This window comes from Saccostrea echinata, unplaced genomic scaffold (genome assembly GCF_033153115.1).
Source record: "Saccostrea echinata isolate AGI-Se365-2 ecotype Australia unplaced genomic scaffold, CSIRO_AGI_Sech_v1 ptg000057l, whole genome shotgun sequence".
Taxonomy (NCBI): Eukaryota; Metazoa; Mollusca; class Bivalvia; order Ostreida; family Ostreidae; genus Saccostrea; species Saccostrea echinata.
Genome location: NW_026889806.1, coordinates 1,874,686 through 1,890,365, shown reverse-complemented (window position 1 = coordinate 1,890,365; position 15,680 = coordinate 1,874,686). Strand labels below are relative to the sequence as shown.

General features: G+C 30.2%; 1 protein-coding gene across 3 annotated transcripts in view; it reads left to right on the top strand.

The window, feature by feature from the left end:
* The window catches only part of LOC133174129 (innexin unc-9-like), a 63,744-nt gene that overhangs the window by 29,042 nt on the left and 19,022 nt on the right, over positions 1-15,680 (top strand). The window contains exon 1 of one of the 3 annotated variants that reach the window (XM_061309179.1): positions 6,562-6,656. The exons of 1 other annotated variant lie outside the window; for it this stretch is intronic. In XM_061309179.1, the coding sequence (XP_061165163.1) occupies positions 6,649-6,656 (8 nt within the window). In that variant the 5' untranslated portion in view covers positions 6,562-6,648. Of the gene's footprint in view, positions 1-6,561; positions 6,657-9,052; positions 9,836-15,680 lie in introns of those variants that run through there. One more of the 3 variants, XM_061309175.1, reaches the window with a different exon arrangement.

Here is a 15,680-nt window from a genome sequence, read left to right as displayed (position 1 = left end):
AATAGCTCCCTTTTTAAGAAGGAAATTCTTCAAAATCATATGTCAATTTTGAATATTTTTAATATTCCCAACAACCAAAATGAATTTGGATTACTATATTTATATTGGATTCCGAAACTTCATAAAAATCCTTAAAATCAATGATACATAGCGGGTTCCAGTAAATGTTCTACAAAGTCTCTTTCTTTACTCCCCACTAAAATATTAAGAGCAGTGAAGGAGAAACTTCAGGAGTACAATGCATCAATATATTCGAGAAGTGGTGTAAATCAGATGTTGAGACTTAAAAATTCCAAGGAACGTTTGGAAAATTTGAAATCACAAAATTTTACCAAAGTCAATACATGTATCATTAAATCCAACGACTTTTTAACTCCATGTAGAACCATGATAAATTCAGGCTTTTTGACATCACTGACAGCTGTTTTTTCAATAAAAGTGGAACTCGTAAGTTTACATACCTTGTCATTGGTTATATGCAAATTTTTTTGTTAAAAAAACATTCTGATTGTACACACACAAGTACTTTGAAGTAGATATTAAAAAGATGCTTTTTTGGAGATTATGTTTTCCAAAAATCTGTTGGAATCCCCATGGGTACCAATTGCGCCCCGTTATTACCAGACTTATTTTTGTTTTCATTTGAAGCAGAATTTATTCAAAATTTTATACATGAGAAGAAGAAAACACTTGCTATGGCCTTTAACACGACATTTAGATATATCAACGACGTATTGATCAATTATCAATAGCTATTTCCATTTTTATGTCAACACGATATATGCCATTGAGCTTGGAATTAAAGATACCACTGAGTCATCATACTTGGATATTTTACAAGAAAAAGACAATAATGTAACCAAACAACAAAGCTTTATGATAAATGTGATGACTTTAACTTTTCAATCGTCAACTTCCCTTACTTGTGCATGAATATACCCTTATCACCTGTATACGGGGTTTATATCTCTCAATTGATTCGTTACGCAAAAGCATGCCCTATGTATAAACAATTTCTAAAACGAGGTAAGTTATTGATAAACAAGTTGATGAAACAAGAATATCAACAGTCTCGTTCAAAGTCATTATTTCGTAAGTTTTATGGTCGATACAATGATCTTATCAGCGAATACAATTTATCATTAAGTCAAATATTGACTGACTTTTTTCATACTAATTGTTAGACCATTTTTTACACACTGAATTGTCGACGGATTTTTCCGTTATTTCCCGATTATGACAAGGAGCATACGGCGGTTGTGACCGGTCAGCAGGGAATGCTCATTTCTCCCTGGCACCTGATCCCACTTCTGATGTTCTAGAAGTCCGTGTTTGCCCTGCTCCTGATTTGTATTGTCCATATATTTCAATCTAATAAGTTGCACTAATACAAAATAAAATGCAAACTTTGAAAGCTAGTGTTGCCAAATTTAGTTCTTGAGCTCTACTCAAAAATATTTTCATGAAACCAAAACACTATAGGTCTTTCACGAACATACGTAGAGATTGATTGACAAAAGGACATATTCATAGAGGAACTTCTCTTTTTCTCCCCTCCCCCAACAATAAATATTTTTAAAAAAACAGTTTTTCCCATTCCATTCAGTCGACATAAATATGTACATGATTATCAGATTAATCACATTTTGATAAATCTGCAAATGGACAAGTGAATAAAAAGCAATTCAGAAAGACTGCACTACAATCATCATGCTGCAAAATCCCTTCTATCTATTGGGAAATTACGAAGATTTTGATTATCCTGGATTTCACATCAGATGCATAAAGGGATGGTATAGACAGCGAAGATAACGCAATAAAGCTATAATACTACTAAACAGAACAACTAATTATGATGAAAGGCTTTTTGTCGAGGATTCTAAGCATTCATTCTGTTTATTCTTTAATTTTCTGCCTAAAATAATTACTGTTTTGCAAATTCATTATAGTATGACCATATGATATTAGGGCTCTTCAAAGAGCGTCTGATTTGAATGCTGAAACCCATTTTTTACGTTATACAAATATATGAAATAAAAGATTGTTTTTATTTTGTTTATTCAAACATAACAAATTAAGTGAAAAGAAATCTATTTGCGCAAATATTTCATTTTTCTTCCGAAAGAAGAGAAATTATTATTTTATTGACTTGTCTAAAATAATTTTGAAAAAGGATAAACTATTTAAAAGCGATGTCTATTATTGATTTTGATATTTAATTATATGATGTTGTTTGCATGTTTTAATTAACAAACATTTATTCTGTTTCTACTGAATTTTATCCCTCAGATTTTAATTTTTTTAATCTTGCAAATTAAGCAGTGGACACAGATATCTCCAGAAAGCATTGAATTATTTAGCTATAACGAGTTCCAACAAGCAATTGAGACTAGTATGCAGGCTTAATTATTCTTCTGATATTAGATTTTGACCAGCATGAGATGGTAGCGTTTGATCAGTATATTGGATACGTATTAATAGAATGTGATATTGTATATTTCCCATTACAAGGCATATTTCTGTTTGTATAATTGTACATCCTTTCGTGAAACACAACGAATTTGTATACAGACTCTTAAAATTATTTCAAAATAAATCAATTATACAATGTTTAAATCACATTGTCCCAAACTGCAATTTTTATTTTGTTGATTCAATGCATATTCATTTCAGAGAAAAAAATCTACATTGAGGCAGAAATATGGGAATGTGTACAGTAAATTAAAATATTGAAGTACCCTGGTCAGTTGAGAGGACAGGCTTTTTAAATGTTGAAATTTTAGCTTTATTTATGAAAAAATGCAATCAAACAAGACTACCCTGTTTTCATTCAGAACCAACATTTGGGTGTTACACCTCGGTCAGGGGATGGAATGGGATACAGCGAAGATTTACAACTCCTTATCGATATTCTTACCAAATGTGAGTAAATAGATGGCATTTATTAAAAATCCTTAGCATGTTTCAATTAAACCATAGCTATTCGGTATCAGCGTAAATTGCAAAATAGCATGTCAGACTCTTAGGTTTCCATCCATGCTTTTTTTCACTAACGCTATATTATATTGAGTTTTAATGCAAGGGAAGGGTTTTTTTAAATTTCATTTCGTTTCCCAAGCAACAAAAAACGAAAAAAAAACTCTAAAGCCTGTCACCTGAACAGACCCTTTGACTTAATTTTTTTTATGTGCTTTTATTTTACCTTTCTGCATTTGTCGTTGGAAAATGCTCATATGTCACTCCATTTATACTTTATGAACTCTGCTTCAGTGTAACTGGAATTAAGAAGTTAAAATTGCGAATTTGAATTCACTTGAAACACTGAAACTTCTAAAAATAAAGTGGAATATTGAAATGGGGTTCGTGTAATTGTATCAATGCCCCATTACTACCACGTACAAACTAGGTTGTATGAATATGCATATGACGGCTTTATTTTGCAGCAAAGGCTAACCACATCGAAATCTGACACTTTTTTGGAAATATTATAGCTCTATTAGAGTGAATATTAATCAACGAGAGACTTAAGACACTGACTAGATTTTGTCACTTGAAATAAAATGTGGAAATAACGAAAAGTAATCAAGCTCAAAAGTCCATTGAAACAAAACACATCGGAAGCAGAGCAAACATGGAGTATCTAAATTGTATAGCCTTTCTGATACGATTTTAAGGTATTTGAGATATTCTTAAAGGTGACATTGTAAAAAAAAAAAAGAGGAATATGCCAGCGTATTGACATCTGCAGGAAAATAAACAGCTTTATAATAGTATTGCTCTTAAAAAGTAGCAGATATTGTCTAATAACTAGCAACTTGAAATCTTAAAAGGTAGCTAAAGTAATAGAAATTTTAAAATATAGCTAGTAGCCAGCAAAAATATTAAAAATTAGTTAAAATAAATGATTAGTGACCAATTTCCAGTGAAGATATTAAGGAAAGATTTTAATAGCCTAAGCATTTGTATTTCAGTTGCTTTTTGCCAATATACAAGATGCAATCCTTTTTACAAAGGGCTTATTGGTTAGAGTTTAGTAACATATGTGCCACTCTGTTTCATAAATACAAACACTGATAACCACAGGATATACGACACTGCAAAAGAAGAACTTAACGTATCTACCATATGTGTTGATTCCTGTTGTTTATACATTAAACTAACATAATTGATTACTGAAAATATGTTGCTTAGTTCCATCCACAAAGTCTGTTTTGACGAGAATTTCTTTTATCTGTAAGATGATTATATCTATGATAATAAAGGAGTTATCGAACTTATAAGTTTTTATATAGCTAAAACATTTTCCATTGAATTATATTAATGATTTCACTTAAATAACGCAAATTAAGGAGAATTTTTTTTAGTATCTGTATTTAATTAAAACTCTGCAATATCAGCATCTGTCCTCTTAAGTATTCAATATCACATCATTCCAATGATCTTACCAAGCGTTATGATTTGCTTATTGATGTCAATACGTACTTAATAATTTTAGATTAATTTCAAATCGTTGTAAATCACTGGTAACTTTAGTGACATACTGATATCTGATTTTTGTCCCTTGTCGTGTGTTGTGTGCCGTCCGTCGATCATGAACTTCTGAATATTTTCAATATTTTCTCTGGAACAGCTGGATCAATTTTAATAAATTTTGGTATAGCTGACGATCTGGTGCTAGATGTTGCAAAAACCACCAATATTTGTGCAATCTTCAAAATTTGTCTACTCCTGTACAAGGCCGTAACTAGTCTCAAATTGTTAGTTAGGCAAGGGATCTGAGAGTCATTTGAGTCCCAAGCGGGTCCAGGGTAGGTCATGTAGGTTCTCGGGGGAGCAGAGAGGGTAGGGTGGGTTCCAGAAACCTGGTTTAAGTAAATTAAAGACTTAAATCTTTGAATATTTTCATGTTTTGAATTATTTTTTACATGCGTTCTAAACGATAATGAAGCACGTACTTGTGAGATGATCGATTTACAGAAATTGAAACAAAAGTTGAAAGTATTAATTTAGTACAAAGACACAAATGATTAATTGAAGTTCAAAGTAAAGCTTTTTCACTTTTCAGAAAACTCTAAAATTTTAGTGACGCATTTGCCTCACTTGCCTCAATGGTAGTTACGGCCTTGCTGTACATCGAACAAACTGTTCTCATGAAAATAAAAAGGCAGTAAGTTATTTATGAAAATTATGCAATTCATGACCGGGGGACTCAGAGTTCAGGCTCCAGGGTGGGGCTAAATTGGTCATATATTGAAAATTCATTGTATCTGAAAAACTTGTTTTTACTCATGGACAGGCAAACTGTGTGCATGATTATACTGAGTACTCAACTTTTTACCAGAATTTTTGCCACTTGATTCATAATTTAGGGGTTAGTGTGCAGCTTCGTTGACTATATATATTGAAATGCAATATATCATAAGAAAATATTCTTTTCTTCTAGTTGGCATTTAGCTGGCTGACTGTTTTTTTGTTTATAATCAAGACTGAGCTTTCTACCAAAATTGTGAAATTCATGATGGCCTCAGGGCTGGGAACAAGTTGGTCATATATTTTGAAAAATATTTTTTCCATTTCTTAAAGAGCACAAAAAGAAAACCACAATTTGATTACATTATTACCATTTATTTTTAACCCTCTAGCAAACCATCTAGCGATCTGGTCGCTAATTCGGGCTAAATTGGTCATACATTGTAAATGTGTTAAACGTTTGAAAATTGTGTCTTTACTCGTGGATATCTATAACATAAACTGACTGCATGATCTCAAACTGTATTTTTTTTTTATCACATGAGTTCAGAGTTCCATTTCGAAATTGGGCTAAAGTGGTTTTTGCCTTGAAATATCTGATGATACTCAGGTACCGTCAAGGCCATGGGCCTCTTGTTTCTCGAAGTCTTATTTTGTTTTTCTGATTAAATTACCCAAGACGAATGTTGAAAAATGTCGTGAAGTGGATCATTTAAGAAAGAGATTTACCATGTTGCTAATGATAATTTTACTTTTATTAGATAAAACTAACACCACAGGCATGCAAACTAAACAGGCCCCTGGAGTATGGCCAGTTTATCTTAATTACATCAAGTCGATGAAATGTGTGCCATTTTCAGTCTCTTCATCCTCAATAATCTATGTTCTGTTATTCATCGATCTCCACGCAATTTGCTTTGGTAATGTTTAACCAATTAAAATATAATCTCGTCAATAACTGAAAGAAAAATGAAGTTGTCACTCCATGAATTTCTCACATGATGTAATCGTGATAGCGAAATATACATTCTGGTCACTTCGGAATTGAGCCAATTATTGATCTTCCAATATAAGATTTATGCTGTGTATTTTATACGGAGATTCTCCTTGTAAAATTGGGTAGTAGGGAAAGTCTAGGAAATCGGCGCGTTATCCATGAAGATCAATATAGATATATGCTACAGTTTGCTACCTGGACAAGCACTTTTTAATGACGTATAGTGTAGCGCTTTGTCACATCACTAATAATGCGTTTGATACCAAGAATGTGAAATATAGCTTGATAAATATATCGAGTGGGAACAGGGCTATGTACAGCTACAGCTGGAGTTGATGTTATGCCGTTATACCACTATTAATGACAATTTATAAAACTGGAGCTTATAACGATTTCCCTCTATGTATTGGTAAGTTTACATGCATCAAAAATTGGAAGACCAAATAACATACCTGTTCATTGATTTCTGTGCATTAATCATGTCTCATGATAGTATTAAAAGGACTTTTTAATATGTTTACCTTTGAAATATGACAACGTTGCGATTTCCATGGAGAGCAACGTTGGCAATGGTTCAATAGGTTTCTAATGAAAATGAGTCTGATGAATGTTGGTATATTAAGCTTTAATATCTGCATAGAATATTGAAAATTCTTAAAAGTCCTGTAAATGTTGGTTAAAATATAAACCAATGTAAAATATAATGCAAAGTTACAGTGGATGTAATGATTCTTTATTAAAAACAATAGATAAAGTATAAATGTTTTATATATTTTGCAAAACTAAAGACTTACTATCAATGTGAATTTTTATTGCGTGTCTCGTGATTGATAAGATAAAATTAATTTTCAATATCTTCTTCAATCATGAATTATTGTAAAAATTTCAAAAGAAATATTGTTATTCATTAATTATTTCCATATCGTTATATTTTAGTTCTACCACTCCTTAAATTCTAAAAGTTAGGTTAGAATGGGTCAATCATTCTATCTGGAAATATTCCAGCATTTCAGCCACTTTAATATTGATTAATTATTGATTTGTTAAGTAGATTAATTTACAGAAATCAATCTATTTCATGAATAGCAGCTTCTTTATATGATTACCTTAAAGTGGTACCTTTTTAGGTAAACAGCAGCGAATTCAGCAACCAATTTTAATTGCATTTATGAAGCTCCTTTTAAGAAAAAAGATTTCATAAATAACAGATATAAATGTGAAATTGTTTTTATTATATATGTAATATCCAACACCTTAAATGAAATAACAGAACATGTGTTTTCGCAAAACTATTACACATAAAAGAGAGGTGTGTTTTAATTATTGAACTTCATAATATATATTATATGATTATATGTTATTACAGATTTTACAAATACAAAATGTGACCCGTCATAGCAAAGAAATCTTCTATTTTTCGCAAAACAGTAGTATTTCTGTGAAAAATCATAAACCTGTAAGTTAAAATTAAACTAAATGTGAGTTGTAAGTACAGTTGCAGCTTTCGAAAATGATATTTCATCAAAGTTTTAAGAATTAATTGCTATGAAATTAAATCATTGTAATCAAATTTAATGAAGTATAAGTCAAAACAATATAATTTAGATAAATGAAATAATAATGATTAAATTTTCACAAAAGGAAGTAAACTTGTCAAAGTTTAAAATTATCTTGATGGAAAAATGTATATATTCCTAAAGCAAATCATAGCAGGCTTTATTTGAGTATAATTATGAATGAAAAAGTTGCATGCAAAAAGACCTTATGTGTAATGGTATGAAATTATATCAGAAAGCACAAGAAACGTGCGTGATAAGTCATAATGTCTAGACCTAAACTCAACATTTGATGAAGATAAACTGTGATGTTAGAAAATATAACCTCCAAGGAGTAACGTATTTTTTTTGATGAGGACAGTATGGATGCACATTTTCCCATAAACTTATGGATTTTTTTTCATCATGATGTATTTTTATTTTTCTGATAAGGATGATGATGTAATTTTTTAGTAAGAGTATGTTGATTGTTAAATAAATAGTTTCAATTATAAATGTACACTTTGGGGAAAACAGATAACATATTTAGGTCAATGAAAGAATTTCTCGATAAATTATAACAAATTGAAGAATATCAGTGTTGTTCAGTATTCTAAGTTCAATAAAATACGAGTTAATTGCCTAATATTTGTCTTAACGTTCATGCAATGGACCAATCAATATTTGAACAAAAAACCTGACTTCAGTCTAAATCTATCAATATTTTGCCTTCGTGCCCAATTATCGAATTTCGCCCTAGTCCTTTATCGGAGCATTATTCCAATGATGCCAGGGTATAGGTTTTTACCTATCATTAACAATGCGTGTATTTTAACTAGGCAGCCATTAACGAGCGCAGTGTATACCTAGTCTCATCAAGAGTGTTTATTTTCATTCATTCGACTTGTATAAATCAACAATGGTTATCATTAACTTGGACAAACAGTCAGAATCTGTCGATATTTTCTTTCTTTCGTTAGCGTTTATATAAGTAAATATCTAAATAATATTAACTTGCCATGGAGTATGACTTTTTATCATCTGCCAAATGAAAATGCCTCAATGCTCAACCAATTCACAAGGGTTTTAATAATTTCATTTACTTGTTCCAAAGAGGTTTTCGTGCCACAGTTTTTGAAGATAAATTTGTGTTTTATGAAATGTTTCGCTAGTCTGGATGTTGTTAGCGGAAGACCCTTTGTCCGGGACTAGACAACAGAGGATATAAAGAAGAGAAAGGATATAAAGTCTTTGGGAGTCTTCGATGTTTAACCTCCTAAGGGGTGTCTGTTTGTGGCGTATTATGCATATATATCGGCTATGTACAATTTATGAAAATGTATAAATTAAATTAGGCAATAAACGAACACCATTTGTGACTTTTGATGTCCGGCTAATATTGGCTTTGCGTGTGTGAGATCCCATTTGGTCACCTATGGATAGTGTTGCCCCGAGTTTGGATATGTAATTGAAAACATTCATCAAATAAAGACTTCAGGAGAATTCAGCTATAAATATTTAACCACTTTATACCGTCCTCAAGAAACTTGTTGTCTTTATTTGGTGTATTGACTACATTCTCATTGCTGACTGCATTTTATATGGAACTATACTCACTGAGTGTTCCAATGGAATCGTCTCTTAAAAAGTCGATGAATCTTGCTTTGTCCTGCAAAAATACAACCTAGACATGATCGACTCTTTAAAGTAGTGAACCCGATATTATTGACATTTATAGAAAATTGATGGAATGACAGTTATAGCATTCATTTGGTGGTTTTATGGGTGGCAAATCAAAATCGGGAGGATCGAAAGGCTCCAAGGCATCCAAAGGAAGTAAAGGAAACAAAAGTGGAGCAAAGACCCGCAAACATCACCATCACCACCACAACCACCACCTTAATCATCATGGCGGGCACCACAAGGACCAAAATAATGCGCATGCGCAAAGTCCAGAGGGAACACAACAAACACATGGTAGCAATGATGATGAAGAAGACACAGAAGGATTCGAATTATTAACCGCTCTTGGAGAATATGCTCTCCCGGAAGGGTAAGGGGTTCCATTCAAGTGTGTTTCACTTTATTTGTCGGTTTTCTAGACATTTTCTATATATCTGAGGAATCTATACACATATCAAAAAGGATTACTCTGGTTTCGTTTGTTTTCTGTGTTGAAAGACCATGTATTAATTATTCTCTTTGATGGCTCCCTGTATCCTTTGTTCTCTTTCGGCTTTTTCTACTGATATTGTGAGATCAGTGCAATAAATATTCACAATTAGAGTGATTTTATTGATGGTTGGATGCAAGATAAAAAGGAAAATGGTATACCATCAAATCTCTTTTAGTTCACTCTCTTCCGTGCATTTGATTTATACATATTTTTATCTTCAGTTCTTCTTCCATTAGCAAGTTTATATAATAATTACCTAGAAATCATCACAATTATAGAAATCCAAAAATAACTCTTACCTTTCATTGTAGTCTAGTTCACTGAAATTTCTCCCCTTCCAATTATGTAAGTGAATTTTATCTCACTTAGATGTTCTTCTTACACATCATTATCATTTCTGGTCTGTTTTATTTCCAGTACAATCTAAAGTTTACATGTATAGAAATCCGAAGTTTGAATCTCTACAAAGTCTCAACAATCATGACGCCTCATTCAAACAATAAACCTCCAGCATCTTAATTTAACCAATCGTTATCAAAATTTTCATATCGAGGATAAAGTGTTCATATTTTTTTGTTTTATATCATAAATTCATTTCTTTAAATGTTTAAACACAATAATACTAGAATTAAATAATTTGTTACATCGTGCATGCAATCAGCACTTTACAATTAATTAATTAAATGGAGATTAGCACATTAGACTTCAATTCAGACTTCTAACTATGGTGTTGGTTGCATGTTTGTGGAAAAGTAAAATGCATACACAAAGAAATATTGAGTTAAATACGGAGATGATATATCTGAACTGAGTAATCGGGATAATTAGCGAAAGATGTTGGTATTTCCATTGCGTCAATATATCCTTTTCTCGGTTCAGTGGCCAAATTACTTTTAAAGCAAAGTTGGAGACATGATGCAAGGGTACACATGAATTTTTAATGTACATATACCATCTCTTAAATTAAATTGATCTTCATGCATTTTATGACGTGATTCAAAGAAAGGTGCGTAAACTTTAAAATTATTTTAATTTTCTCTCATCCTTTATTTCTTTTGATTAGGTTTATGTTTAATGTTTTATGAATAAACATACGTCATAATATCTCGAAGACTTTTTCATTTATTTATACCAAATGCTCCCATAGGACTATGTTTAGCGTTACTCTACGAAATATTATTAACTTTTAATGAAAATTGTCAAACCCATTACACTTAATCATTGGAATGCATGATCCATTTAAACTGAAGAGAATCGTAATGGAATAATTTTGTTTTTTATCGAACACTCTCACTAAGAATGATTCAATGAAATGTCATTGAAAATAGATTAACTGTGAAGTATGTTTGATAAATGCAAAAGAAACTCGTAAAGTATGTTTTATAAATGCAAAAAAACTTGTAAAGTATGTTCGATAAATGCAAAAGAAACTCGTAAAGTACCTTAAAAATACCCTGGTATCCTGCTGCTTGCAGATTTTCAAGTCTGCTTTTATTTTATCTTCTTTAAAATATTCTGCTGCCAATAAAATATTCTGCTGCTTTAGAAAAAAAGGAACTTTTACACATTTGAATACTTTTTGTTCTCAAATCTCAGAAAATTAACCGTATAATTGATATATTTGATTTTTTTTAAAATGGATATGTTTGATTTTTTTTAAAATGGATATTTTTTCCCATCGTATATTTTTGTTTAATCCAAACTTACTAAATTGCCAATTCAATGCTGTCTGTTATTTTCATCATCATTTTCAGTATCATCACTTGTACCAACAAAAATGAATCTATTTGCTTCAAGTAATTAATAATGTGACATAAACATTAATTTACGGTACAAAAGTTAATGTTCTGTTACTCATTAAGACAAAAATCCGCAGGATTTTCGGAATGTTTATATATCTTTACATATCGATTTTTATTCACATTTTTTCTGAATTCTGCATTTTTACATTATTGTATCTTGTGTTAATGTAAGTTAATTGTCCGGAATTAACCATGCAAAATTAAAACTTAGCAAATAACAATCAAGCACTGTTTGAGTTGTTATAGCAAATTGTCTGTTTTGTTTGGATGGTTATTTTTTTAGAGTTGAAATATGTACAATGTTTGAAAATAGATTGAAAAAGTAAAAAACAAAAACGAAACAAAAGAAAACAAAAATTGATTTAAGTCAATGAGGTCACAAGAATTGCAAGCCTCTTTTTACTTTATAATAAAACCTAGCCTTAAACAGTTGTATAACATCCCTTGATAGCGAGTCAATCAGTAGGTCCTTGGACTTCTAATACATCTAACAGTTATTGCAATATTACTTCCTGCTCAGTGTACTTTCATAAAGGAAATTATTTTCCAGAAATAGAATTCCTTGCTTAAAATTTCATCTTCAAGTTTTTAAACTGTAAGATTTCATTGTTCTAGAGTTGTGGTCAAATACTTCTGCCGGCTCATTTTTTCAAATCTTTTAAGAGCAAAGCAAACCTCGGCCTACATGGCAGTTTCCTCGAAGAGTTGTTTAGAAGACTGCTAGCTCAATAGTTAGATAAGACCAAACAATTCCTCGACTGCTGGTTCTTGACTGCTGACAATACAGATATTAAGACACAGCTGCCAAACTTGTATTGGGATTACTTCACTTTCAGAATTACTTGGTTAAAGGGATTCCAGTCTGGAATGTACGTTGCAAAAATGAGAACAATAGGAATTCATAGAACCATTTATTATCATTTTCTGAACAAAGTATTGTAATACCTCAAATTATGCATTGTTTAAGCTTACTTATTTTAAACTGGTAATGAAATAATTTACCAAAGTGTATTTTAATAGGAAAAGCCCCTTTCAAAACCATATCAAATTAACCCTTTGTATTTAATTCCACATGTCATTTACAGATAATATTATAGAGCCAACACTTAAGGTCAAGATCTAGTAAATGAAAGATGCCTACAAATTTTTCAAATTTGAGAAACGAGTTCTTTTAATGATCCTTTACAAATATGGCTTGCAAAAATAGGGTGTTTCGGGACATAATTTTTTGATAAACTAGACGAAAAAACATATTTTAAACAGTAATTTTTAATGAAAAACGAAGAAAGTCAGGTATAAATTTAGGAGTTTTTTCCATCTCAGATAGAAGAAATGCATCAATATTGCCTACAGTTTCTCAGAAAACGGTTTTTCATTTCTTCTTAACCTCTATTTTAAAATGATATTATATTGAATATAGATATCGGGGTTACTTTTGACATGATTTCAAATTGAATACATTGAAAATCCTTCATTTGCTACACAATTCTTTTACAGCAATAAAGTACAGGAAAAATTAAGCTTAAAACAATTATGACGTCATAATGGATCTAGCACCAAAAAGACAGTCTAAAGTCATTTACTAGATCTTGACCTTAAATCTTTGAAATAGAAATTTTGACGGAAATTCATGAAAATAATGAAATTTATTAAAAATTGAATTGTCCTCGTTAGCCTCGTAATTTTTTTTTTTAAATGATATATTTATTTCAGTATCGATGAAATGATAAATCATTCCTTCAAATGCTAAAAAAGGTAATGTGTCATCCAATGGTTGCCCGAGGATCCTTACGATAGCTCATTATAATGAATAATCATTATCGGAAAACATGCACCTCAAATTTGTATTTACTTTGTAGAACTGCCGTTGACCCAAATCCTGGCTCATTTTTGCAGACTATGCAAGACTTTGACAGGGAAAATATCAATAATTGAAATTATTTCTTTCTTACTTTCAAAGTTTATGAGTAGCACCGAACGCCAAGGTTCTACGAAAACTCAATATTTCAATGCTTATATAAATGTACAATGATGATAATTGTGTAAGTTGAAAACAATTAAAAATACTATGCAAGACATCATTTGAATATATATATATATATATATATATATATATATATATATATATATATATATATATATATATATAGTGTAAAAAAAAATTATACAAAGAAATGAAAATTTGAGTTCAAAATCAACAACACGACATAGCTGGGACTAGTACCCTTGATAAAAAAAAAAAAATACGCATGACACTCAAAAACTTCTGTACATGGAGTCTTTCTAAACAAGGTACATGTAATACTCACGTCTAATAATGAAGAATAGGAGAGATAACTCTGTTTACTTCATCAGAATAAGTATTGCATAATAATCAATTTATTAATTATGACATGATAATTATTACTTTTGCTCTTTTATTTATTCATTTATTTACTTATTTATTTATCATAGATAACATAAAATTTATTTTGTTTTGAATTTTATTATTTTAGTCTTTTGTGTAATTTTGATTCAATCTTTTGTTTTTATTCTAAGTTGAATCAACATTACAATACAGCATTTTTAGAGTTCCATGATTTTTAAAATAGTATTCCATTTTATAAATGATTTTTGAATTAAAAAAAACTATAAATGTACTATTTCTATTTAATTAAGGACAGTTGATGCAAACAAACTTTTATCATAAATTTTGAAAATAACCACTTTAATCATGTTTATATAAATAAAATGAATAAGTTTAACCGCATTGATTTTAATTTTTAATTCAAAATTTAAAAGTAATGTGATTTTAAGTGACAAAAAATTGTATACATTAATAAGGAGGGGTGCAGAAAGGTAGAATTTTGAACATCATAGAAAGTTTACAAATTTTTAGTATTTTAGAATTTTTTTATTTGCATCATTTACAGTCAAAATAGGTCCAAAAATATACCAATCCATGGATCCATTTTTTTTGGCTTGTATCATCTGTCCTTAATATGAAAACAACAATCAATATATTTCATTTTATAAATTTTCCTATTTGTGCTTTTTTTTTTTAAATTTTACATTGTATATTTGTTTTAATAAAATTATATTTTAAAATTCCTTTTGCATTAAAGTGACCATCCCATATTTGGTTATTTCTCTGTTCATGTTTAAAATTCCTTATCTAGTTGTGCTTTGCAAATTAAGTAAAACGTTTTTAATCGTCAAATGTATCTTTTTTAAATTAATTATTATTTATTTATTTATTCATTCATTCATTCAATTTATGTTGTTGTTAATTTGTGAATTGGATGCCTTGGTATATGTTTTTAATTGTATTTTGGAACTCTCTATACAGGAAATTAAAAGGATAAATTGACGTTTTTCAATAATTTAAAACATGAAATAGAAAAAAATTAAAAATATTATTATTGTTTTAAGTACACTGTTTATTTTGTTGATTTTTGTTGACAACTTCCTTTTTAAGAAAGGACAATTTTGTTACACGAACAAAAACATAAAAAAATGAAATGACAATGTATCAACATACTTCCTTACCTTTGCGATTAAATTACAAATAAAGCTGGTAACACTACAAAACACGTGACATATACGGTTGTATTCCAAATGAAAGTAGCAATACTACAGAACACGTGATTAAAGTGTTGCTACACTCCAAATAAAGCTAGCAATAATACAAAAACCCATGACTAATAGTGTGGCTACAGTCCAAATAAAACTAGCAATACTACAATACATGTGACTGATAGTGTGGCTAGAGTCCAAATAAAACTAGCAATACTACAATACATGTGACAGTGACAAATAAAGTGGTTAAATTCCAAATAAAACTAGCAATACTACAATACACATGACTAATAGTGTGGCTACAGTCCAAATTAAACTGTCTAGCAATACTACAATACATGTGACTAATAGTGTTGTTAAAT